Source organism: Phocoena sinus, chromosome 4 (assembly GCF_008692025.1).
Source record: "Phocoena sinus isolate mPhoSin1 chromosome 4, mPhoSin1.pri, whole genome shotgun sequence".
Classification (NCBI taxonomy): domain Eukaryota; kingdom Metazoa; phylum Chordata; class Mammalia; order Artiodactyla; family Phocoenidae; genus Phocoena; species Phocoena sinus.
Genome location: NC_045766.1, coordinates 142112240 through 142138253, shown reverse-complemented (window position 1 = coordinate 142138253; position 26014 = coordinate 142112240). Strand labels below are relative to the sequence as shown.

The 26014-nt window shown below is 51.6% G+C and overlaps 1 protein-coding gene across 2 annotated transcripts in view; it reads left to right on the top strand.

Moving 5' to 3' along the window:
* The window catches only part of PRDM15 (PR/SET domain 15), a 58872-nt gene extending 46329 nt beyond the window's left edge, over positions 1-12543 (top strand). Inside the window, exons 19-24 of one of the 2 annotated variants that reach the window (XM_032630891.1) lie at positions 281-412; positions 1976-2059; positions 2381-2556; positions 6192-6272; positions 8042-8251; positions 9063-12543. In XM_032630891.1, the coding sequence (XP_032486782.1) occupies positions 281-412; positions 1976-2059; positions 2381-2556; positions 6192-6272; positions 8042-8251; positions 9063-9533 (1154 nt within the window). In that variant the 3' untranslated portion in view covers positions 9534-12543. The remainder of the gene's footprint in view (positions 1-280; positions 413-1975; positions 2060-2380; positions 2557-6191; positions 6273-8041; positions 8252-9062) is intronic. The other variant, XM_032630892.1, reaches the window with a different exon arrangement.
* The last annotated feature ends 13471 nt before the right edge of the window (positions 12544-26014 follow it).

The window sequence follows — 26014 nt, the reverse complement described above, 5'->3', positions numbered from 1 at the left end:
AGATTGGCACGGCTATCCGCAGCTCCTGTCGTTGGGAGCGCTGACCGTGCAGGCCGGGCGGGCGCCCGCTGAGACGGGCTGTCTGGAAGTGGCCTCCGAGGACACACGGCCCGCCTCACCGCTGGTGGAGGGGGCCCTCTCGGAGACGAGCCCCCGCGCCCTGTCCCTCTTTGCTCTCACCCCGACCTGTGTGTGCTGGGGCGAGGGGGCGGGGCGCGTGCGCCGCCGGGGTCCGTGGCAGGGCTGGGGCCCCCGAAGAGCCGCCGCGCTCCGTCCGCAGGCATGAAGACCAAGCACGCGCTGCGCCACCACATGAAACTGCACAAGGGCATCAAGGAGTACGAGTGCAGGGAGTGCCACCGCAAGTTCGCGCAGAAGGTCAACATGCTCAAGCACTACAAGAGGCACACGGGTGAGTCAGCCCCGGCCGCGGCGCCCTCGCGGAGGGACGGGGCCAGCGGTGCAGGCGCGGCTCGGGGAAGCGCCGCCGCTGCCCCTCGCGGCCTTTAGCTCCCAGCAGGCCCCGGGTTTCCCGACTGAGCTCTCGGAGGTGGGTCGCTTGGGTGGCCGGGTGTCTCAGAAGCTCCCAGTCCCTGCGAGCGCCCTGCGTCCTTGTGCGCCCTCACGGAGCTCGGGTTACCGCCCAGCTAGCTGTCCTCAACGCCTTCCCTTCCGCTCAGCCGTCGCCCTGCAGGAGCGTGTGAGGGAGAAACCGTCAGACAAGGGCCCAGGGCGTGTGTACACGCCGGTCGTTCTGTCGTCTGGATGTGTCCATCAGTAGGGCAGTGGCTAAATTATGGTGTGTTCACCATGAGGGACAGTGCACCCTTGCAAGTGATGGAATCGTGTGTTAAGTTACACAGACGTTCGTGGTCCAGTGGGAGAGAAACCAGCCTCTACAACAAATGAGTTCATTGTTTTATAAAACATTTGTGTATGGATGAACGTGTGTGTATAAGAGGATTAAGATCGACAGCGGAGTGAGAGACGGTTATCCCTGGGTGATGAAGTTGTGTCTGAAGTTTCTGGTAGGAGCCTCTGGTTGGTTCCATGTTCTCCCTAAAATGCACCTGAGTCCTGCCACTGCCTGGCCCAGCTCGCCTGTGCGCCCACCTCTCTCACTGCCCCCAGGGCTGTCCAGGCCACCACGCAGGTCTGCTTTGGGTCCCCCTGGAGTGCCAGCCCCCAGGGCACTGGGCTTTCACAAAAGTGTGCTGCCCTTCTCTTCCTGGGGAAGCTCATCCGTTTCACTTCCCCTTTTCTGGGAAGCGTTCACCCCCTGGGACTGGGTCCTGCGCCACCTCTCGGGTCTCACAACAGTGCACCTGCTGGGCTGTAGCGGCCTCTGGCCTCCAAAAGCCGCAGTGAGCGTACGAGGGGTTCGCCGAATACGGGGCCAAGATAAGTCCGAGATGAGTGGACCCTGAAAATCACTTACCTAGTTTTCCATTTGGGGGGAAACCTTTATTTAAAAGGCATTCTAAGGATCCACTTTCTTGTCAGTTTGGGGAGAGAAACAGTGCAATGCCTTGATGCTTCCTTGCCGGGTTGCAGGCAGGCAAGGTGGTCACCCCAGACCGAGTGACTGATCTGAACAGTCAGGACGGGAGTGAAGCGGGTGGAAGCCTTAAACGTGTCATAAACGTGGCCCTGCCTTCCCTGGCCGCGAGCTCTGCAGAGTAAGCTCTTTGAATCGGATGCTGCTGAGACTCTGTGGCAGTCTGTGGGCCTCGGGCTGAAACTGTCCTTGTCACCCCTTCTGCGGAAGGAGCTCGCCTGGGTGCCGGCCACAGGGTAGCTTTCAAGCCACAGTGTGCCGGTCGCGTGTGGGAACGAACACTTACTGTCTGCTCTCTCCTGGTAATTTACCTGCCGTGCAGCTTCTGCAAATACAGAAATGTGTCAAGGACGAGACAGCTTCTGCGTGTAGTTAAACACTCGTGAAACGTGAAATTAAGCATGACTTTTTCTGCAGGGATTAAAGACTTCATGTGCGAACTGTGCGGAAAAACTTTCAGCGAGAGAAACACGATGGAGACGCACAAGCTCATCCACACGGGTAAGCGCGGCACCTGGGGACCGGCCGGCCGCCTGCCGCGGGCTCTGCTGAGGCCATCGGAGCGTGCGCGGTGGGGTCGGCACGGCTGTGGTGCTGTTGGTAGGCCTTTTCGGATGTTTTGGTGCTGTTCTGCCTGAACGGTGGCCCCTCGCCCCCAAAACGTCAGCCCAGAAAAATTTTCGGACATTGGAGTAGCGACTGGGCTCTGGGAGGGGAGGAGGCCGCGCGGCCTGTCCCGCGGCCTGACCGCCGGGTGGGTGACCCGGCGGCTGAGCCCGCTCACGACCCGTGCTTCCTCTTCTGCCCCGTGCGCGTGGGAAGTGGGCAAGCAGTGGACGTGCTCCGTGTGCGACAAGAAGTACGTCACCGAGTACATGCTGCAGAAGCACGTGCAGCTCACGCACGACAAGGTGGAGGCCCAGAGCTGCCAGCTGTGCGGGACCAGGGTGTCCACCAGGGCCTCCATGAGCAGACACATGCGGCGCAAGCACCCCGAGGTGAGCCTGGGCGGGCGCCCCTCTGCCCGCCTCCCCCCGCCTCCCCGCGCGGGCCCCACCCCTGCCCAGAGACCCCGCCGCGCTGGCTCACCATCCCCGCCCCCGCGCAGGCCCGTGGTTCCTCCCGGCGGGGCCTGGGCCCGGCAGCTCCCCTCCACCTGCGCGCCGACGGCGCTGAACGAGTGAGTGGACAGAAGAGCCTGGCGCGTGTTTTTTGCTGAGGTTATGAATTACATTCTCGCTGGAATTACGGCGAGACGGGAGTGCGACCCTCACCCCTCCTCCTTTCCTCCCTTTGGGCGACTAAAAACGATTCAGGACGGGAGCCTCCGTGTGGTGTTAGGGGCTGATTAGAAGGTGGCCCTGGGGACCGAGGGGGAGAAGCTGTATCGAGGCAGATAGACCCCGGCTCACCCGTGGGCTGGTTCTAAAGGCAGGTCCAGCGCACTGAAGAATTTAATGCTTTTTAAAAAGAAGTAAACTGAGAAACAAAGCTAGAAGGAAGTACGGGAAAATAGCTATATCACTGAAAGGTGGAAACTTGCTAAGCGCAAAAGCGGTGAGAGGAGTCTCGAACAAACGATTCGACTAAGCGGCATAACATTTAGAACTTCTGTAGGTCAAAGGGAAAACGGAAGAGATGTGGTAAGATATTACTACCGTTAACGGATAGGAACTGTTAACATTAAAGGTAATATGCATTCCACGAGTAGAACACAAAGAACCCAGTGTGTCCACGGAGGTTCATGAAAGCAAACACCTGTGGTTAAGACACAGGAGAAAGCCTTTAACGGTAGAGGTGCCATCCTTCCTCCGTTAGATTAGAGGAGGTTCTTAGATTCAAAATGCCTGTGCGCCGGGCGTGAGCCGGGTGCCCGGCTGTGCCGTGTCCTCCTGCGGGGGTAGCATGACCATCCCTCCATTTATAAATGACTACTTGGACCCCTCAATGTCCAGCAAGAGGAATGTGATTAAGTTAGTGGTAGTTTAGTGATGTGCGTGAATGTGACGTGTTTGCAGAGAACCCTGAGTGAAAGCGTGAGTGTTTGCTGTAAGAAAGCCGTACACACCGTGCGTGTACCGCGTGTGTATACACTATGTCATTCACGTTGTGTGTGTTTATGGCATACTCACGTATGTAATATAAATGGGGTGGGCGAAACGATAAAGGACGAAAACATTACACGGTGGTCTTCTCCTGGCGTTGAAGTTTTGGTTATTTCTTCTCTTGTTCTCCATTTTAAATAATTTCCTCTAGTGAACATGGGTTACTTTCGCAATTATAAAAGCACCCTCTGCCTCATGTGGATGGTAGGTGCGTCTTTTTCTGCGTCACCTTGACCCTGAGCTCTGGGGACCCCGAGGAGCTGGGGCTCCACCAGCTTCGCTCTCCTCACTCTTGGCCTTTTCCACCTAGTGGCCAGCTAGCGTTTCCACCTAGAAAATTAAAGTTGGGAGAGCAGGAGCCCGAAGTGCCAGCATCCACCCGCTGCCCAGTGTCGGCAGACAGCGCCCTCCAGGTCTCAGGGCCCAGGGCCGGCGCTGCAGGCTCCCCCGGGGGCTCGTGACGTGTGGGAGTGATTTCTCGGTGACGTGTGGGTGTTTGTAGCTACACGTGCTAACAGCGCGCATGGCAGTTTTTGCAGACGGGTCGTGTGATGCATGTTGCTGGGTGCGGGAGGCCTTGCGGGCGCGGAGCAGCTCGGCAGACGCTTCCGTCTGGTTGACGGTCGCTTCCTAGCCCGCCCCTCTGTGCGGCCACCTCTTTGCACCTCCTCCTCTCACGCCCACCATGCGGGTGGCACAGCGCTCTGGAGGGGACGCCGGCAGACGGAGGGCTCCCCTTTCGGGGCTCTGTTCTCAGTCCCTTTTGTCTCTGAAGCCTTCAGCCTCTTCCCCCGTTGATCCTCTGACGTTTCTCTGTCCTTTCCTTCTGTGTTGCTCAAACAGATACAGTTAAGTGCCTGTGGGGATGAGCGCTGGTCACCAGCCGGACAGGGTGCGCCCCGTCGTCCTGGACCGACCGTCTAGGGTGGGAGACGGGGGGTGGGTAGGACGCAGACAAGTCAGACAGAGAGGAAGAGCTGGAGTGAGGCTGAGGGAGGGCTCTGCTGCTGTGTGGGTGCCACCCTGGGGCCCGGCTGCGCAGGGGTGCGGGGCAGGGGGCCACGCAGTGTGGGCACAGACTCGGGGGCAGGGGTCCCGTGGAGGCCGGCTGAGGTGTTAAGCGTAAACTGCTTTCACCCATTGGAGACCTTTCAGAATTGATGCGATTTTATGACTTCAAGGTGTGGTCTTTCCCTCTGCTTTGAGTGAACCCTCCATTCAAACAAATCCAAACACACAAGGTACTTTGCGTGCGTGGTCTTCCCTCCGAGTAAGAGCGAAGCCAGCAGATGCTTCTGTGGTTGTTTTTCGTGGCGTGAGCTTCCAGACCGTGTGACTAGGACGCTGATGATGTCGTCGTTGACGATGATGGAGGTGGGGGTGACAGTGACGGTGGTGACAGCGATGGAGGTGCTGATGGTGAGGGTGGGAGAGGACGGTGGCATCTGGCTGCTGTGACTAAGCTTTGCAGCGTCACAGTCACACTTGGGTCCTCAGCGCCACGTCAGCATTTACGTTGCAACACACATGACCACGACCTCCTTGCTGGCCGTCCTTTCAGAGAACGCCCAGCCCTGGTCTTGGAACCTAAGTCCGGAAATGCAGCTCCCCGTCATTCTGCTTAAATGAGCCCCACCCGCTACGTATAGCCTATAATTTTGTTCTTAATTTTTTTTGACAAAGAATGTAGAGATGCTTGCAGAGCCATTTGGCTGAAGAGCCCGTGCAGATACTTTCCTGGTCTCCCTGCTCTCGTATAGTCTTTGCACAGCACTTCCCTTCTTCAGCAACTCCCCGTTTCCACACCTCCCTCCCAGGGATTCCGTTCTCTATGCGCTCAGGGTCCGTCGCCCCACCTGTGATTTGTTCACTTAAGTGATCCCAGTCACGGTACAGCCGGCGTCAGCAGGTGTGTGGGTCAGGTTCAGGGAAGACCGGGTGGACCCCGGGCGTGTGTCGTGGCGTAAGGGTCTGCGTGCTGGGGACCGGCCGGCGCGGCTCACAGGTGCACTTCATCAGAAATGACCAATGAGAACTACCCGGACTTCTCTACTTTTCAGGTAGAAAAGTCACGTGTGTACAGTGTAAATGTCTCACTCTCGAAGGTTCCTTGTAGGACAGGTTTCCTGTATCTTGTCCCGCTCCGCTCTCGGTTTGAAAGAACAAGATTGAGTGAGAATGCACTATGCGTTACACACTAGGCACGTTAGTGTTTTCACTAAACTAAAAGGGAAGGAATAGTCTCCACCCTCGAGCGGTGGGCAGTGCAGTGACACACGGACAGGGGCGAGGTAACACCCCCGTGTGTGAGAGCGCAGCAGAAACTTGAAGAGAGGGGGCCTGGGAGGAGGGAAGGAGAGCCCGGACGGGACTGTGGAATCCAGGTTTTCAAGTCCTGAGCAGGGCCCGTGAGGGCGTGGGCGCCTTTGAGGGTGACGGCCTGTCGGCGCGTTTCTGGGTCCCGCCTGACCTGAGCCTGGGCCTTCGGGCGTGGTGTCCCGGGCTCACCGCCCTGTGGTCACTCCTAGGTCCTGGCCGTGAGGATCGACGACCTGGACCACCTCCCCGAGACCACCACCATCGACGCCTCCTCCATCGGTATCGTCCAGGTGAGGCCTGCGCACGCGGGGCCCGGGACGTCTCACCCGAGGGGCCCCGGCAGGTATCCTGAGTAGCCTTTGGGAAAAACCCCCACGTTTCACGCTCGTTTGCCGCTGTTTTATCGGTTGGTCGTCACCCCAGGAGCCTTTTACTTTCTGTAAAAGTTTCTAGAATTTCAGTTTCCTGAATCCTGACATATCTCCTTTTAGAGAATAGATGGTTTCTTAAGTCACAGCTCCCCAGAGAAAACAGTCAATAGAGAGCGTGTGTACACGTGCGTACGTGTGTGTACAGAGATAGATTTATTTTAAGGACTTGGTGCCCACGAGTGTGGAGCTGGCAAGTCCAGAACTTTCAGGACGGGCCGGAGGCTGGAGACCCAGGAGGAGCTGATGCTGTGCCCGAGGTCCATCTGGAGACAGAGTTCCCTCTTCCTCTGGGAGCTCCAGCCTTTTCTCTCGAGGCCTTCGCCCGATGGGACGAGGCCCACCCGCATTGCAGAGGGTGCTTTGCATGACTCAGTACCCACCGATTTCGGCGTTAATCACATCTGAAAGATACCTTCACGGCAGCCTCTAGACTGGTGTTCAGCCACCCAGCCGGGTGCCCGAGCCCAGCCACGGTGACACTTAAACTTAAGCATCACAGGTGGTTTCCAGAAAAGCTTGTTAGCACGATTAGATTATTAGAAGCAAAATAACTTTCAACGTGTTAGGCGAACTTACTTTTAAGAGGAATTTTTAGTCAGTACCTTTATATAAAGAGCTTCTCTTATTTTATTTTATTTTTGTGGTACGCGGGCCTCTCACTGCTGTGGCCTCTCCCGTTGCGGAGCGCAGGCTCAGCGGCCATGGCTCACGGGCCCAGCCGCCCCGCGGCACGTGGGATCTTCCCGGACCGGGGCACGAACCCGCGTCCCCTGCATCGGCAGGCGGACTCTCAACCACTGCGCCACCAGGGAAGCCCAGCTTCTCTTCTTTTAAAGGAAACGTGTCATGCTCTCGGTTATTTTAAACTCACGTTTCTACCTCTGTGTCTTGCAACGGAGCTTTGGGCGCGGCGCTCAGCGGCCGGGTTGTACTGAGCCGCCGTGCCCCACGCCTCAGCAGCCCCGGAGGGCCAGGACCACGCCCACCCCTGGCCAGGGCAGCCCCTCCTCAGGATCTGCCTGCCGCTGGGTGGGGGCAAGTCTCATGGATGGCACCAAGGACCAGGAGGGAGGAGAGCCTTGCTGGCCACCATGGCTCGGCGGCCTCCGTGATGCTGGGCCAGCCCAGCCGTAGGTCGGAAAACAGGCCACACTTGGCAGCTCAAGAAGACGTGTGCAGGGCACCCGTCTGGGGTCGCCATTACCGCTGGGCCCTGTTTGCTGTCCCCAGAAAAGGTGACCGTACAGTTCTTGCGGTCAGCCTCATTTTGATCCGAGATCGTGTCTGCAGTGAGTTTGGTTCAGCCAGGGGATGAGAGTCCTGATGTGAAAGCGTTTTTCAGTCTCAGACTGAGCTCAGCAGGGCTGAAACAGTGGCTCAAAAAATCTGCTGTTAGAGATGTTCCTGTTTCAGCACAAAATGTGTCTTTTAAAAATATGGCTGGTATCTAAAATCCTTCACCTGAAAGAAAAGCAACTGAAACCAACAGGAACCTGCCCCCGTCCTTAGAAGTGCAAGTTAGCGGACAAGCCTGGTCACGTGGTGTCCAGGAGCAGGGCCGGGCCGCGCTGGCCGCTTCGGGGACACGGCCCGTTGACCCGCCGTTGTCGCGCCTTCTCTTCCTGCAGCCTGAGCTGAGCCTGGGGCAGGAGGATCTGGCGGAAGGGAAGCACGTGAAAGCCGCCAGGAGGACTCACAAGAGGAAGCAGAAGCCGGAGGATGAGGCCGGGGCCGCGGGGCCCGAGGAGGCCTCCTTCAGCGAGTTCTCGGAGAAGGAGGCCACGTTCTCGGGCGGCGTCGGGGACGAGACCAGCTCCGCCGTGCAGAGCATCCAGCAGGTCGCCGCTCCCCGTGCAGGGCTGGGGGCCCCGGGCGCGGGGGGCCTGGGCTCTGGCCGTGGGCAGCACGTTCCCCGTTTCCCAGCTTAGACCCAGAAGTCACCGCCATCCTCCCGGCTTGGGAACGGGTCTGCGTCTAGTTTGGGGAGGTCCTCAATGGCCTGAGCGTGCCGGCCAGTCACGCAGGGCCCGAGTCTGCCTGCCAGGGCGTGTGGCCGGCCAGCCTGCTGCTTTTAACCAAGGCTTCCCCGCTGGGGTTTCGAGGCCCCCGGCTCCTGGTCGGCGTGTGTCGGACGCCACACCCCTCCCCTGACTGGCCCTGGGCATCCTGGTTGCAGACGTCCCTGCGTTTCGGCCCTGTCTGTGGGGAAGAGCATGGCTTGCGTTTTCATTTATTAGCTCTGGCCCTGCATGTTGGTTCACTGCCCTTCTGACCTTTACAGTTGCGATTTCCATTTACCTTCATCACTTCACAGGAGTTAAGAGACAGTGAAGAATGAGCTCGGTTTTTCTCATTACTTTCTTCTGTTTTTTTTCCTAGCTACGGAAGCCCTTTGCTTTTCAGCTCCAGCCGATGGCCTCGATGACGGTGTCTGTATCTTGCTTCTCTCTTTCACTAGAATTCTTTCCCAGGAAAAATGAACTTGGTTTAACCCCTCAGCAGCAGGTGTTTAACTCCTTGCTTTGGGCCAGGAGCGTGATGCTTCCAGCGTCACGAGATGGCCTCCGAGACAAAGTATAGCACAGGAAGCCGCCCGTGTTCTCGATTCCGCAGGAACTAACGGTCCCGTGTTGTGCGTGACTCTTCCAGGTGGTGGTGACGCTGGGCGACCCCAATGTGACCACCCCGTCGAGCTCCGTCGGCCTGACCAACATCACCGTGACCCCCATCACCACCGCGGCCGGGACTCAGTTTACCAACCTCCAGCCGGTGGCCGTCGGGCACCTGACCGCCCCGGAGCGCCAGCTGCAGCTGGACAACTCCATCCTGACCGTGACCTTTGACACCGTCAGCGGCTCTGCCGTGCTGCACCACCGCCAGGACGACCTCCAGATCCACCCCCAGCCGGAAGCCTCGAATCCGCAGTCGGTGGCCCACTTCATCAACCTGACCACCCTGGTCAACTCCATCACGCCCCTGGGGAGCCAGCTTGGCGAGCAGCCGCCGCTCACCTGGCGGGCGGTGCCCCAGACGGACGCGCTGCCGGCCCCGGCCCCCGCCCCGCAGGCCGCCCAGCCCCCGGTGCCGGCCGAGCAGCAGCCGCAGATGTACAGCTACTGAGTCACCCTGCAGGGACCTGGGGAGAGAACCACGGACAGGCGGTCTGCTTCTGTTTTTATTTGAGATTTGTTTGCTGGATACCAAACAAAAGAACAAGACGCCGCACGTTGCGGTACCAGGAAGGTTGACGTAGCTTTTGCAGCGTTATCTCCAGATTCACCAACAACCATCACAGTGTGTCAGCTGAGCTCAGACGTGACCCTGAGCAGGTCCCCCTGAGGCCCCATGTGCTCTGCCCAGCAAGGCCAGGCCCCCAGGCTTCCCTCCCAGAACGCGGATGGGCGCAGGGTTTGGGAAAAGGAAACCCAGAGAGGAGCAGCACGGTAAGACCCGTATGTCACTAGGGATGTAAGTGGCGTGTTTCGTTTCTCCCTTTAGGGCTCCGCTACTGTGTGAAAATGTAGCCGGTTTTCTCCTGGGGCTCCTGCACTTTTTTGCTAATGAGCAGATAGGAGTTCAAGTAACGTTTACCCTCTTTGAAACTTGAGCTGAGTCGAATTTGTTCTGCACCTTTGGGCCGGAACCACGTGGGAAGATGCCCTGTGGGAGCGGACGCCCCTCCTCCGGCCTTCACGAGTTCCTCTCGGGCAAGGGGTCACGTGAGGTTGCCGACCAAGGCACCTTAGTGATAGAATTCGTGAATCGATTTTCAGTATGGCTCTTTCCTTTTTTGTTTTTTTTTAAAACTTCACCTCGAGCGTACCTTGTGTGATCGAGACTGCGGAGGCCACGCCGTTCTCTGTTTTCCTCTAACACACAGAAGTCGTTTGCACTGTGGGACTGTGGGTCCACGTCCAGCTCTACGCGGCTGCCCCGATGCAGGGGCCGTGAGCCTCATGCGGCCCCCCCGGAGGCTCCTCGGGGTCGTGTCTCAGGATTCTCTGCCATCCAAATGTATTTATTATGGCTGAGGCGCAGCCAGAATCCCCCGCGCTAGAGAACAGGGGAGAAATTCATGTCTTTTTTCTGTTTAAACTTCAAGTCCAAAGCTTGGTGTGTTTCAAGACCAGTTTTCTAAAAAAATGTTGAATGAGCTTGGCTCTTTCCCCAAGAAAGGTGTAGGTTTTTCTGAAATATGAAGACACTGCTGTTTCCTGCCGAGTAGTATGAAAGCAGAAAGGCTATTAGCTGATCAATAGAAGCGTCAGTGCCCCTAATGAACGAGTGAATAAACGTGCTGAGCGACGGGAGCTCTGCCCCTCCGGGGGACGCGCTTTCACGCGTGTGCGCCCGTTTCAGAAGTGGCAGGTGAGGCTCTGGACCACCAAGGTGGCAGCCAGCAGCTAGCCCTCCCACGGCGCAGCCAGGGAAACAAAGAGGCGGGCAGAGAGGCTTGATTTCTACCCTCCTGATGCTTTAACGCTGTCCAGAATGAAATGATACGTTTGTTTGCCTTACTTTGTCCTGATCGATCAATACTTGTCCCCGATCCTGCATTGTTTGGGAGGCCGTCAGTAGTGGAAAAATGAGACAGAGTAACCTGACGCCGCTAGTGAGGCTTACAGACAAGCTGTTACGCAAAACGCAACGTTCTCAGCACTTCGCTTCATTCCAAATGGCAAGATTTTGAGGAGGGGGCTAGGCTTTGATTTGTGCAATACATGCTTTCGTGAACCAAGTTCATCACCCACGCAGCATGTGAAAGGGGCTTCAGGATTCGCCCTCCACACCCAGCTCACCGGTAACTCCCGACGACTCGCACCTCTGAATTGGTAGTGGGGGATTGTTTGACTTTTTAATTTATGATAATTATTTTTATGTTATTTATGTATATAATTAACTGCTTTATACATAGTAGTTTCATCAAATGAACTTGGGCTGGGGGTGATATACTTTCGAAGTATCGTCTCTGTTCTCCAAATGTAAGTGGTCCAGGTATCCGTGGAATCATCAAAAGCGCCGAGGTTCCTAAGGTATTTTCTTAAAAATCGCTGACCGTCCTTTTGCATTTGCAGAATGTAAGGGATGAACGACCAAGTAAAAAATCCAAACATGATCGAACACCCGCTAGCATTTATCTTTCATTCCCCTCCCCTACGAAACAAAGGCCTTTTAAATCACAACTTTATTTTTTTTAAGAGAAGTTGTTTTTATGCTTAGAGTAAGAACGCATCAGATGTCTTTAAAGAACCTGATTTAGGTTGTGTGGCCCCAGTGTACCTCCCGCCGTTTATTTAACTACACAGATACTTAACCGTACTTCCTGTTACAATAAGTGAGGACTCTAAATAAAAATCAAATTGACTCCTGAGTTTTCTGTAGAAATATTGGGTCTAATAGGGTCACTGCCTGAGGCAAAATAGGTTCGCGTTGTCTTAAAACGGTTGCTATGAATTTGCGTATAAGACACTGGGAAGCAAAAAATAAAAAGTACTACTCAGCCAAAAGAGTTATCAGCTGTAGACTGTTTCCTGATGGAAAAGATTTACTTTTTTTTAACTGATCCCAGTGCACAGCTGTATCCATAGGAGGAAATTGGATGGAGCCGTTGTGACCACTGAGCTCTGTGAATCCCTCAGGGTTATTCTAAATTAATAAACAGAAGATGCTTGGTTTTGGCCGGTGAATTTGTGAAGTTGTGTCATTCTGTGCCACCTGACGGTGTGAGCCTTGCAGAGCAGGCCCCCGGGATTGCGTGTCCCTGAGGCAAGGAGGGGACGGGGGCCCCGAGTGGGATGTGTTCCTCGTGCCGGGTGCCGCTCCACTGTGACCGACAGGGACCTGCCTTGGAGGATTCGGGGCCCGGGAGGCAGATACACGGACTTCACAGTCACAGCGGCCAGAGCTCGAGGCTCCCAGCTCGGGGCCGTGTCAGTGACTTTCCCGTTGGATTTTGAGAGGCATCAAGGCTGAGAGGTCACGTGTATTTCGTGTCCCGTTAGTTTGTATAACGACAAATAAAAGTTGCCTTGAGCTGTGCTTTTCCATTGCTGGCCCTCTGCTCAGACTGCCCGGTCCAAGTAGTGGACACACTTGGTATATTTTGAGAACGGTGTAATTCCCGTGTAGTTCAGACCCTGTGAAATGTTTGGATTATTTTAAATGACCCAAACATTGAAAATAAACAAGATACTGAGATATCAGAAGCTTTCACAAGGGTTTGTTTGTTTGTTTAAAAGCAACAAAGCAGGGCTTCCCTGGTGGCCCAGTGGTTGGGAGTCCGCCTGCCGATGCAGGGAACACGGGTTCGTGTCCCGGTCCGGGAAGATCCCACATGCCGCGGAGCGGCTGGGCCTGTGAGCCATGGCCGCTGAGCCTGCGCGTCCGGGGCCTGTGCTCCGCAACGCGAGAGGCCACAGCAGTGAGAGGCCCGCGTACCGCAAAAAAAAAAAAAAAAAAAAAAGCAACAAAGCAGTGGTTGTAGCATTTTTTTGTAAAGCTTAGATGGAGAGAACAGACACGAAAAAAGATGAGCAGCCAGAGAGAGGGGAGAACTTAGTAAGCAAGGCGTTCCTTAGGGCACATGGTCTGGAAGAATCCCTCATTTTATTGATCAAATAATGATATGTTCCGATTTGTTAGGGAGAGTCATCTTAAAGTTATGAAACACCTGGAGTGTCATCCGATCTTCTAAGGATTTGAATTATGAGAACCTTGTTTTAGGTACTTCAGTTGTACCTTAGAGAACAGCTGGTAGCAGCTAATTCTTCTGCCAGTGAATAGGGTTCACCCCCCTCAACATCCAACCAATTGTGAGCATGTTCTTGTATGTGCAGCAAATTCCAATAGAAAGGGGGAGACCGCTGGGCCACTGGCTGCTTCCCCTTGTGGGTGTTTGCACCTGGCTTGAGCGCCCCCACATCAGGAGGTCCTAGTCCTGGAATGACAGCCAATGATCTGACCTGCGTGTGCTGCAGGCAGCAGAATTACCTGGGTGACCCGCACAACGAGCTGGCTGGGACCACCCCTCCCCCCCCCCCCCCCCCCCCCCCCGAGCCCTGGTACCCTTGGACCTGAGGCTTCTCCTCCCCGAGCCGGGACCTGTGGCTCCCCGGGGTCCTACAGTCCCAGGTGCAGGCTGCTGGCATCCAGACAACACTTGAGGGCAGGCGCCCCACATCCAGACTGCCTTGGCACCAAGCCTCCAGCTCTTCCTCGATGACCGGTCTGTCTGCCAACATTTGCTCCATAAGGAGGGAGACGGATCCCCCTCTCCATGGGAAGGTGTCCCTTCAATGGGACACAGACCCACCCTGAGTGTTTGCAGAGAGCCCGGCCCAGCATACTTCCCGGGGAGAGTGAGGGTGCAGGACCCGGGGCTTGGGGCCCGCTGTTTACTGTCTGTTCCACTTGGGCCTTTCAGCTCCTCCTGGGCGCAGTGCATCACCCCCTCGCGTGACCATCTGCAGCTTGCCCTCAACCCCAGGAATTCTCTCTTCCTAGTTTTAGCCACAAAACAGGGTAGCAAGGTCACAAAGGAAAGAGAAGGGATGGCCACAGTGTAGCGGGAAATGCTCTAGAAATCCAAAAGCTGCCCTGCCGGAGTCTCCAGAATGATCCGGGGCTGGGGGTGAGGGTGCTGCCATCAGGAGCGGCCGCCGTTTCGTCTGTGCGTTGCCATCCTCTGTTCCGGGAAAGCACACAGACTCATCACCTGGATGTCGCCAAGGACCATCAAGCTCGCACGTCTGACCCCGGAGTTCATGACCCCCGGCCCCAAACCTGGCGCTCCCTGACTGTCCCCACTCACGGCCCACAGCCCTGCCCTCCACCTCGTCGCACGGGTGGGAGCCCAGAGCCATCCCACGCTTACACCCCCTGTGCCTTTGGGTCTCTCCGGGTGTCACCATCCCCATGACCACCTTCCCAGCTGACAGCCCCCCCTAAGGGGCCACCCGGCCCCCGCTCGTCCCCAGGAGTCTGTCCTCCACACGGTGGCCTCGTTGGCCCTTGTAAAGGTGTCATTCCATGTGTCACCCACGCACCAAGGTCAGCGTCCTCCAGCAGATCCTAAGTGCTCCCTGGACACGCCGATCCTTTCTGTGGCCTCGAGCCTGCAGGAGCTGCCCCGCCTCCTTCTTCCCCGCTCTCTCCCAGGGTCTCCGCACGCCCAGCGTCCTGACCCCCCGCTTGGTTAATGCTGCTTGGCCCTCAGATCGCGGCTCAAACGTCACTTCCTCAGAGAAGCCTCCTGGAACCCCCCGGAAGCCCTCATTTCCCACTCTGATAGCAAAGCAAGCACAGTGCGCGCCAGTTGGCAATTACACTGGCGGTTTACTCATTCTATGAATTTGTTCCTATCTGTGCCTCCCTGCTGTTCAGTAAGTTCCGGAAGGGCGGGGACTGTGCTTCTTCTCATCATTTCATCATTTCCCCTGAGCCCCCCCACCGCCCGACAGTAAGCCTGAGCCACAGAGATTAATAGGCAGGTGTTTTTCCCAAGGGTGGCCACCAAAGCTTTGAAACGCTCCCCCCCAAAAACCCAACTTTCTTATCACTTGGAATTTCTTGTCTTCATGAGACTCTTGGAAGTCCTCCTCTCCAATGACTCGATTTTATTGATAAGATTATTAATTACTTCTTCAACTTTGTTTATTAAGTTATGATTTTTGCCCCTTGTTAGCAAATAGTAAACCATAATCAAGCCCGTCGATTCTTCCTGCTTAGTGATTAATGGCAGGTGACCATTTAGCAGAAAATGGTTCTTTCTTTACAAGTGCTCTTCGTTATGTTAAATGATCACATAATGGAAATAGCAGTAAAGAAGACACTCATTCGACACAATCATATAGGTTTCGTGTCCAACATTGTAGTACATTTTTGCAGACCCTGAAGTACATGTCAGCATGCACCCTATGGTTTTCAAAAATCATATTCCCTGGACTGCCCCCATGTATGCCAATCATCCCTACATCACTTTCTAGCATCCTTGCTGTAACAGTCTATTGGAGACACACGATGAATGGAATAGAACAATGGAAGTTGTTTTTTTTTTTGGAGTATGATTGCTTTACGATGTTTTGTTAGTTTCTGCTGTACGACAAAGTGAATCAGCTGTATGTATACATACATCCCCTCCCTCTTGGACCTCCCTCCCATCCCCTGCCATCCCGCTGTAAACTTCTAATAAAGGCTATAGTGAAAAAAAAAAAACAACCGTGCCTCGTGTTCTTAGTATCTCAGTATACTGAGCAAAGGTCTTTTCACTGCGGTTGGTTATCTTTTTGGTAGGTTGGACATTAATTTTTCGAGTTCTTTAGAAACAGAGCTGAAGTGCGTGCCCCTAGATTTTCAGTTTGCATACATCTCGTAAGCATCAGCAAAAACATAACTGAAAGGAGTCGTATTTAAACACCCTGCATGTCCATTTCAGATAAGAAGAGTGACAGCCCGAACTCCTGCTTGCTCGGGGCTCCACCAACGTCAGCTCAGCCAATCCCTCCAACGGCCCCCTGAGATGGCTGTCGTCTCATTGTGACATGACGTGGGGTTTCTCAAGCAAAGGGTAGACTTCACTGCCAGTGAATATCGTTAGAAAACGTTGTCTTAATGGATCTGTAACGTCACACGTGTGGAATTGGGTTTCTTCGCTTATATTTAGAACCGTGTCCGTACTTTTGGAGACGTTGTGAATTTTTGCCTGAAGGGCCAAACAGTTCCTCTTAAGAAAAGAAGACGCCAGTGTAGCTGGCCCACACCAAGCCAGCATTCTTAGGCTTCTAAGAGCATCCCCCAGGGATTCATCAGAATGTTCCCAAAATAACCAGCGTCTGAATTGTGGCACCAAATAGTACAGAGACTTTTCTTTTTAAACAGAGGCCTATTTTTTCCTTTTTAGTTTTTACAGAATTGTATTGAAGTCTAGTTGGTTTACAATGTTGTGTTAGTTTCTGCTGTACAGCAAAGTGACTCAGTTATACCTATATATATTCCTTTTCATATTCTTTTCCATTATGGTTTCTCACAGGATAGAGTTCCCTGTGCTCTACAGTAGGACCTTGTTGTGTATCCATTCTATATGTACTAGTTGGCATCTGCTGACCCCAAACTCCCAATGCTTCCCTCCCCCACCCCTCCTCCCCCTTGGCAACCACAAATCTGTTCTCTATGTCTGTGAATCTGTTTCGTAGGTATGTTCACTTGTGTCGTATTTTAGATTCCACATTTAAAAGACGTCATATGGTATTTGTCTTTTTCTGTCTGACTCCCTTCACTCAGTGTGATCATCTCTACGTCCATCCATGTTGCGGCAAATGGCAAATGGCATTATTTCGTTTCTTTTTATGGCTGAGTCGTATTCCATTGCATATATGTACCACGTCTTCTTTATCCATTCATCTGTCCGTGGACAGTCAGGTTGTTTCCATGTCTTGCCTATTGTGAATAGTGCTGCTATGAACATTGGGGTGCATGCATCTTTTCAAATTATAGTTTTGTCCAGATATATGCCCAGGAGTGGGATTGCTGGATCATATGGCAGCTCTATTTTTAGCTTCTTGAGGAACATCCGTGCTGTTTTTTTCCTCTTTTTAATTGCAAATGCAACAAAACATTATGACTTTACTGGCTCCCATCCGACTGTTTGTCAGCCGTGGCTCGGCTTTCCCGCTCTGGCTGTAATTACCCTCACCCCACCCCCCATCTGCCTTCAAGGGGGTCAAAGCCTAAACAGTCTAACCGACTAGTCACCAGCCGCAGTCAGACTTCTGACTCTCCAGGGCTTACCGTCGCCTCTAGCTTGCTGTGCAAATCTACTACCACTACTACCATCAAAGCTCCTACTGGGAACCAACTCATCCCGGGCTCATCCCTGGCTCCGGTGACTCACAGCCCGGAAGAGCGTCTTTTCCTCAACTTGGGAAAAACGCACGTTTTACAGCCCTGAGCTGCCATTCGGCAACTGATTTCAAACCAAGAACAGAAACATGGCTAAACTGCCCCAGACATGATTTATTTTATTGTTAATGAGGCAAGTGGAAGAGGTTTCATAATGTAATTGTTTCTGTCTAAAAACATCTTTGTGTCGGATAATTGAGGGTATTCATTCCTGTTCTGTTTGTGGTAAACATCAAGAAGAGGGGATTATAGCCTTTTGTCTAATAGCCTTTCACTTCTTAAACCCACCAACTGACTTCTTAACCTGCCCTAGTCCTTCAGCCTTTTCTCTTCATGTTTTCTCCTCTCGGACTTGCCCCTGAACCTTCAAGGGTTTCAATTTTCCTTTTTAATTGAAGTGTAGTTCATTTACAGTGTTGTCTTAATTACTGCTGTACAGCAAAATGACTCAGTTATACACATATACACTTTTTTTTTTTTTTTGGCTGCGTGGGGTCTTCTTTGCTGCTGTGCACGGGCTTTCTCTAGTTGCGGCGAGCGGGGGCTACTCTCCGTTGCGGTGCGCGGACTTCTCATTGCGGTGGCTTCTCTTGTTGCGGAGCACGGGCTCTAGAGCACGGGCTCAGTAGTTGTGGCGCACGGGCTTAGTTGCTCCATGGCATGTGGGATCTTCCCGGACCAGGGATCGAACCCGTGTCCCCTGCATTGGCAGACGGATTCTTAACCACTGCGCTATCAGGGAAAACCTAGAATAGTTTTTCACTCTTCATATTCATTTAGCGTGTTTTTGCAAATGAGTGTTTAACAGTACATCAGACTGTAGGTAGAAATGTCTTCTGAAATATTTATATTTGCTGATCCATTATCACAATTTATATTTAAAATATTGTAATTGCAATTTTATTTTGTTTTAATTATTTCTATCTGTGTTCAACTCTGCTTTCTGTGTGGGCCTCACTGGTATTTACTTTTACCTCATGTAGATTTTCAGGAAAAATATGAGTTATATTTTTAAAGAATCTTTTATTAAACCATACTTTACTAACAAGTTTATGTTTCAGTTTTTGGTGCATTTATGTTTAATTTTAGAGCATGTATTTATCAGTATTGTAGCAAATACTTTGCCAATAAGAGAATTCTATGGAGCCAGATTAGAATTCCTGGTGAGTTAGAATGCTTTGGACTTTTCCGATAATGCACAGATCACTTAATGGAAAATTTTAAACTTACATTCAAAAAGATATGTCACTTTATAACTATGTGCTAGTCTATTCTGAAAAGGGTAAAGAATAAGTCAAGTTTCTGAATTTGATTAATTAGAGGCTACCAAAGCTGAGGAAAGAAAGACCGAGATGAATCCCTAGAGAAAATGACAAATTCATCTTAAAAAAAAAAAAAAAAAAAAAGGACTCTTTATATTCTTAATGAGGTTTTTCTTTAATGGTGGTTTTCATTTTTTTGGCACCTGGCCCATGATTTGATGCTGAATCGTTTAGCATAGAAAAAGGTATGGTTTCCATAGCAACTACAATTTCTTTCTCTCAGTTCCTGCCTCTGACCAAGGCAATCTGCAGTTGCTTGCAGTATTGGGGGCGCTTCATTCTCCCTGCAGCTTTGAGTGGCCAGGGAGAGCCCCTGGCAGTCAGTAGGGACCATCCAGTCTGACCTTCCCTTGTCAATGCACCAAAGGGAATAGGAAGCCAGCACGGGGGGGGGGGGGCTGAGGAGGAATGGGACCCGCGGAGCCCACCCCCCATCATCGTTGAAGTAGAGACCGTCCTGGAAGTGTGGGCCCACTGGGCCTGTAGGTTAAAATATTTTAAACCACTGCTTTAACACATGCCACAGCACCCTACAAATAGCTGGGGCTTGTTGGAAACAATGTATATTTATTCAAGACAGTTGACATTCCTTTAAACATCTTTGCTACTAAATTACCTTTTAATAAGTACTGCCAATATTACGGCGGTGGCTTGCAAAGCCTTTTGTTTGGTTTTGCACATTGAAGAGGTAAAATCTTGCCTCAGATAAACCGGATTGTTTTCGCGTTTCTACCGATTTCCTTTTCGGTAGCTACGCAAGCCGTCTGTTGTGCCCTGCGGTTTGTGTAAATGTCTCCTCTCTGAGACAGATGTCTCTGGAATTGTGGTTGCTGTGACAACTGGACAAAATCAAGAAGACAGCTGGACGAAAGTAACCGAGGTTGGTTGTCCGCAGGGAACACTGGTAGCAAGCCAGGAAACAAACGTACACCTGGGAGGTGTCATACGCTTAACTATAGCACGAATCTTCTTACCAGCTTGAAGAAAAGTAAATGGGATAGTTGTTTTTCTTTAATTAAATAAGACTTTATTGAATGAATGGAAGAATGATCTTCAGTTTCAGATATGATGGAGAGGTTGAAAAACATTTCTGATTTATGTTATGCGATCTTAAAATACGAAAATGATCATATGAATTTGAGCTAATAAAATATCAAATTTTGGCTTAACATCTTACACCGATATGGAACAAAGCCAACAGAAAAGAGAAAGACAAAAGGCTATATAATTTAATATTTTCTCCATTAAATTCATAATGATGATTTATTTTAAATGCCATACCTTTCTTAAATTTAATTTTTATTTTATATTGGAGTATAGTTGATTTACAACGTTGTGTTAGTTTCAGGTGTCCAGCTAAGTGATTCAGTTATACATATATCCATTCTTTTCCAGATTCTTTCGCCATATAGGTTATTATGGAATATTGAGTAGAGTTCCCTGTGCTCTACAGTAGGTCCTTGTTGATTATCTATTTGATAGATAGTAGTATGTATATGTTAATCCCAGACTCCTAAAAAAAAAATGGGTAGTTTTTTATGTAATAGATACAAAAGCATCTCCAGGAGAGCTTATAGAAGGCTTTGGCGTGAAAGACAGGGATCTCTCCTTGAACTCTAACCCTAGGTTGTATCGTGGCTCTCAGGGAACTGACAGCCCAATCTTGCTTTCTCCTCCGGGCTCCAGCCTGTCAATATTTACCTGGCTAAGGTGCACCTGGCTCCCAGCCCACGTACGCACTTCTGCCCCTTCTGCTCGCTATTGACTTGTACGCAGATATTAGCTGTTTGCAGAAGAAATTATTTCCACAGAAAGTGAAAGTATTTAAAATTGATCCAAAAATGGGACACTTAAAAAAAAAAACATTCACCTATTTTTAATGTGTAGTTAATTTAAATGTTAACATTAGTTTACTTAATTTAAATGTTAATTTTTAATTATTAGTTAAGACTAATTTAATGGTATTGGTTCATAAATTATAACAACGCAGGACACAAATAATGATGTTGATAATGGGGGAAACTGTAGGGGTGCAGGGGGACGGGAGTATATGAGAATTCTGTACTTTCTGTGTAATTTTTCTGTAAACCCAAAACTGCTCTAAAAACATGACGTCTTAATTTTGTTAAAAGACGTACATATATGTATGTACATATAAAATAAGAGAGGTATGTATATATATGTATGTGTGTATATATGTATGTAAGTACGTACGTCTATATGTGTGTATGTATGTGTGCATTTGTGTGTGTGTGTGTGTACTTGGCATTGGTGGGAGATCAAAGTGGTTCAGCTGCCTTGGAGGACTGTCTGTCAGTATCTTTTAAAGTTAAGCGTACATCTCCCCCTCAGTTTAGCAATCCCACTCCTAGGTATTTACCCAAGAGAAATAAAATCATATGACGGGGGTGGCTCAAGGTGAGTGCCCCAACCGGGGCTGGGAGAGGAGGTGTGAGAAGTGGAGGATGCCCTACTGCCTTGTCCTCCCTGGTTTCGTTCTCTTCCGAATTTTTACTTTGTGGACCTGGAGCACATACTGCAGGCCAGTCCTGGAAGGTCCCGGTGTTCTTTCTTTGATAACTTTCCAATCTCTCCATTTCTCTCTCCTCCTTTTTTTGGAATTCCTGTGAGTTGGACGTTGGCCCTTTCCTGCTGATCTACTCTAATTTTTCCTTCCATCTTTGCCTTTTGTTGAAATCTCTGGTAGACCTCCTTGGCTTTTCAATTTTTTAGTTTTACGATTGTGTGTTAATTTCTAAGAGCTCTTTCTGGTTCTCTAGTAATCTTTCTCCCCACCGCCCCATCTTGTTCTAACTTCATAGGTGCAAATATCTTGTTCCCCTGAGATTATGTGCAGGTCTCTTGTTTTAAGTTTCCCGCGGTTTTCTCTGGACTGGCTCTGTTTCCTCTGAGTTCCCCTTTTCTGATTATTTTCTGCCTCTCACACTGGAGACGTTCCTCAAATCTCTGCCGGTCCTGCTGGTTCTTTGGGTGTGGGTAGGGCTACCTTCACCAGTCCCTTGCCCAGAGGCCCCCGAATGCCATGTGTAGAATGTGGGGCCATCTGTGTGATGGGCAGTGGGTGCGGCGGGCATGTCTGGGTGACGGTGCCCTGGGGAGGGGGTCTGGTGCAGCTGAGTGGGGAGACCCTGGTTCAGGTTCACACACGTGCACACACACAGGGTAAAGAAAAGTTCTTTAGACCTTAGGAGGGAACGCAGTTTCAGAATCAAGTTTTATAAAAGTTAATTAATTTTGCCATGTATTCTGCAGTCACGCCTTTGATCTTTTCTCTGCTTCCTTCTAGACAGTTCTTGTATTTCAGCCGCATTCTTTAATAATAAATATTGACTTTGCTCTCTGCAAATTAAAAAAGGAGCATTTAAAAATGCACCGTTTGTTTAAGCTTTAAATTACAAATGAAATGAATAGCCATAAAGCAGAGGTGTGTTTGAGAATAATCGAAGGATGACATTGATGGCAGTCACCTTCATCTGAGTCCTCTCCAGCTTTACAACTGCCGGTGCCTCTCCAGGTAAACTCGTGGGAACCCCGCGTGACCAGTCTCCCAGGATCGGCAGGTGGGATTTCACTCCAATACTTTCAAACGCGATGTCATTCCAGAAAGCGAATATGTTTTGTCGAACTTTAGAATGAATAGTGAAAAATACAAAATTTTGATAATCTCATCGCTGATCATGAACGGAAGTAATTGATCAGGCGGGGAGGGCTTTGGCATTTTAAGAGACTGTAAGTAAACTTTGAATGATCTATTTCACCTTTTATTCCCAGGATGGCCTAAAGGTTCACTGCAATAAATACAATGCCTCTCATTTTGGTAGAAATGGGAATTTTGTGTCTATATAAAAATAGTCGACAGAAGGTGCAGCGGAGGAGGGACCTTTGCTGTTTGGAGGAACAATCCCCGCAAATATGCACTTAGATAATGATGGATAACCAGCCCAATTTACAGCACGTTTACATTGTCTAATTTTATCAGTTTTGCTGACGACTGAGCTAATATTCCCTTTAAGTTCAGAGCTCCTTAACTTCCACTCTCTCAAAACGAAAAAACTCCACAACACTGGTAATAACAGACTCTGAATATCTCATTTGCTTTATTATTATTCCCAGAATAATAATACCCACAGCATGACTATCGGGAAAGGTCTAAGATTTTTCTCTCTTTCTCATCGCTCTTTTTGTCCTCGGGTATTTTCCCCGGGAGTGACTTTCCAATTTCCACGTTTCAAAGTCGCTTGAGATAGCTCCCCTCTGGTCAGTCAGGCCTCCAAAAGGATATACACGTGGTTTGTCCTATTTCATTTTTGACCTTTAGGGATTGCTTTTTAAAAGTTAATTTGTTTTGTAAGTGAGTGAAATATTTGCATGGTTCCAAAGTGAAACCTTTAAAACAAGGCACGTCCAAAGATGGTGGGTTTCCACCCTAGGTCTTCCTGTCCCCCCCCCCCCCATCGGTATCCTTCAACGATTCTTATGGATTATTCTCATGTTGCTTATTTTTAAAATATAGATAGATAGAAGATAGATGATAGACAGTTGGCGGTTGATAGATTATGATAGATGATAAATAGTTCAATGATTGCCGATTGATAGATGGATTATGCTAGATAGGTACATAGATAGTTGATGAACAGCAGTTGATTGGTAGATGGGTTATGATGATAGATGGGTGGCTGGCTGCCTTCCTATCCCCCACCTGTCCTGGACAAGCTGTAATGCACGCTTCGCGCTTCCCTCCCCCTTGCTCTGTCCACAGAGATCTCTGTGATCGCCCAGCGCCACCCCTAGGGACCGACCTCCTGCCTCTTCCCGACTGCCAGCTACTCCTCCATGTGGATGAGTGACAATAATTCACCCAGGGCCCCATCCCTGGGCATTTGGGTTGCTTTCACTGTTTTGCTTTCACAAATTGTATAATATTTTCACAGAAATGTATTTTCAGTGGGAAAGTACACCAGATGGAATTAACAGCAGAAGTTTTCAGGGCATCACTGAAAGCCCATGAAAACAGCCCAGACAGGAAGAAAAAATACAGTCGTGCCGACGCTGGCACAGGGCAGGCAGACACGGTCCTGGGGACACGTTTGTCTGTTTAATTCCCACGATCCTGAGAAGTCGGGACCCTCAGTTCCACCTTCCTCCTTCTACAGAGGGAGAAACTGAGGCAAGAGAGCTCATTCACCCGCTGGGAGGTGGCGAGGCAGGACTGGACAGCACGGGCAGCCCGACCACCACCATGCTGCACGCTGTAGCCCCGTCTGACGGACCCTGGGGGCCAGAGCCAGGCCACGGCCACCCTCGCCTTACACGGTGCCCGGCGCAAAGCTGTGCACCACGAGGTTCTGCCGAGTGACCGGCGGACCGTTTGGCTGGGAACCTGATTCGCCAGCGGCCGCCGCTGCAATTCCCACGCTCGGCCCGCAGGTGGCAGAAGTCCACCTTGCCGAGCCGCTCCCTTGAGAACTTGGTAAAGCCACCTGGGTGTGTGTGAGAAGTACCCAAGGACGATTCCTTTCCAAATAGACGTCCTGGGGAGGAAGGTCTTGGCTGGTGAGGGCTGATCTGGAGCAGCGATAGGAGACACCCTGCAAGCGACGTGCATGCAGGACCCAGGCCCTGGGGTGGGCGTGGCTCAGGGGCGAGGGGCGGGGGGAGGTGGGAGGCAGGGGTTAGCCTCCTCCTGGCTGTGTGAACATCTGTGTACAAGTTTTGTTCGAATTCCCGTTTTAAGTTCTTTGGGGGGATACTCCTAGGAGGGAAATTGCTAGATTATATGGTAATTCTTTGCTTAACTCTGTGAGGACCTTCCAGACCGTTTTCCCATAAATACTTTTCAAGTTGTTTGATTCTAACTTAACAAACAAAACTTCCGGGCACCTCTTTGGGCCTAGGCACACTGAGATACCAAAGGTACGTGTGCGGAGGACGTCTGGGGACTTCCTGACCTAGGGAGCCCGTGCTGTACCACCCAGGCCCTGGGGGCTCTGGAGGCCAGCCAAGCAGGACTCATACTGAGTCACCGAACTCACCAAGGGTGGGTGTCAGCAGAGAGATGACAAAGCCCCCAGCCTCCCGCGTGACTCCGAGGGGCTGCCGGCCGGGTAGAGTGGGTCAGTGCTGTTGTAGACAGGAAGGGGAGGTGGTGACACTGAACAGAAAGAGGTGAAGGCAGGTGAGGCCCACCGAGGATTAGGGCCAGAGTGTCCCAGGACCAGGAGCCACACATGCAGAGGGGCTGGGGAAGAAAGGCCAGTGGCTGGGACAGACAGGGGGTGGTGATCAGTGATGAGCCAGGACAGGTGGGCGGGGCAGCGTCAGACTTGCGCCTCTGCCCGGGGAGGCAGAGAGGCTGCCCTGTCGCCTCGGGGCCCAGAGTGGAGGAACCAGGTATTAATCAGCAGCCCCCCGGTAAACACGATGATACACCCAGCCACGTGCCCCATGAGCCTGTAACAGAAGTATGTGACCGGGAAAACAGAGAGATGCACTGAGTGGGAATAAACCAGGCTTCAGCTGAACTTCCCAGACAGACAGGACAGCTTGTGCAAAGGCCCTGGGGAGCCTGAGTCAGAGGACCTGGGAGAAGCAGGGTGGGGGAGGCCCACCCTCCAAGGACAAGAGCAGCAGAGACCAGAAGATGAAGCTAGAAAGGCAGGCCCATTTCCAAACTAAAACAGTGAGGTGGGTTTTGTGTTTTCAGAACATCAGCTGCAGTGTGAAGACTGGAGAGGGGCTGTAATGACGCCGCTGGGAAATGACCAAATGGCCCAGGGGCTGGCATGGGAAAAGAAGTTCCCTCAGGAGGTTGTCAGTAGGGAAGAGCTAGTGTCTTGGTGATCAGACCGTGCAGACATTTCTCCCGGGGGATGGGTACAGACTGAAATCTACATGCTAATTGTCAAAATTGGTGAAAATTATAAATCAAGCTAACAAAATGTTAAATAAAATGTAATAAAATGTATTCAGAATTAATGGAGGCAGAATTGCAGCAGTGAACAAGTTATGTTCTTTCAGCAAATAGCGTTCAAACCATGCAGAGAATTCTCAAAAGCAGCCATGCAGGCTGCTGCGGGAGTTGCAGCTCCAGGAGAGCAAGGCCACCTTCCTAGCGAGGAGCCTGCCAGGCAGAAAGGGGGCAGGGCTGGGAGGAGCCGCCGGGAGGATGCGGGAGGGGAGAGGGGCCAGGAGGGGGAGGGGAGAGGGCGGGGAGCAGGAGGGACTGGGAGGGGAAAAAGGGGCAGGGTGGGGAGGAGGCGGGGAGGGGGTGGGGAGGGAGAGGAGGGGCGGGGCCGGGAGGATGCAGCCGAGGGGCCTGGGCTCCGCAGGCCCCTCTGTGTGGGCCGCTCCAGCGGGAGGACG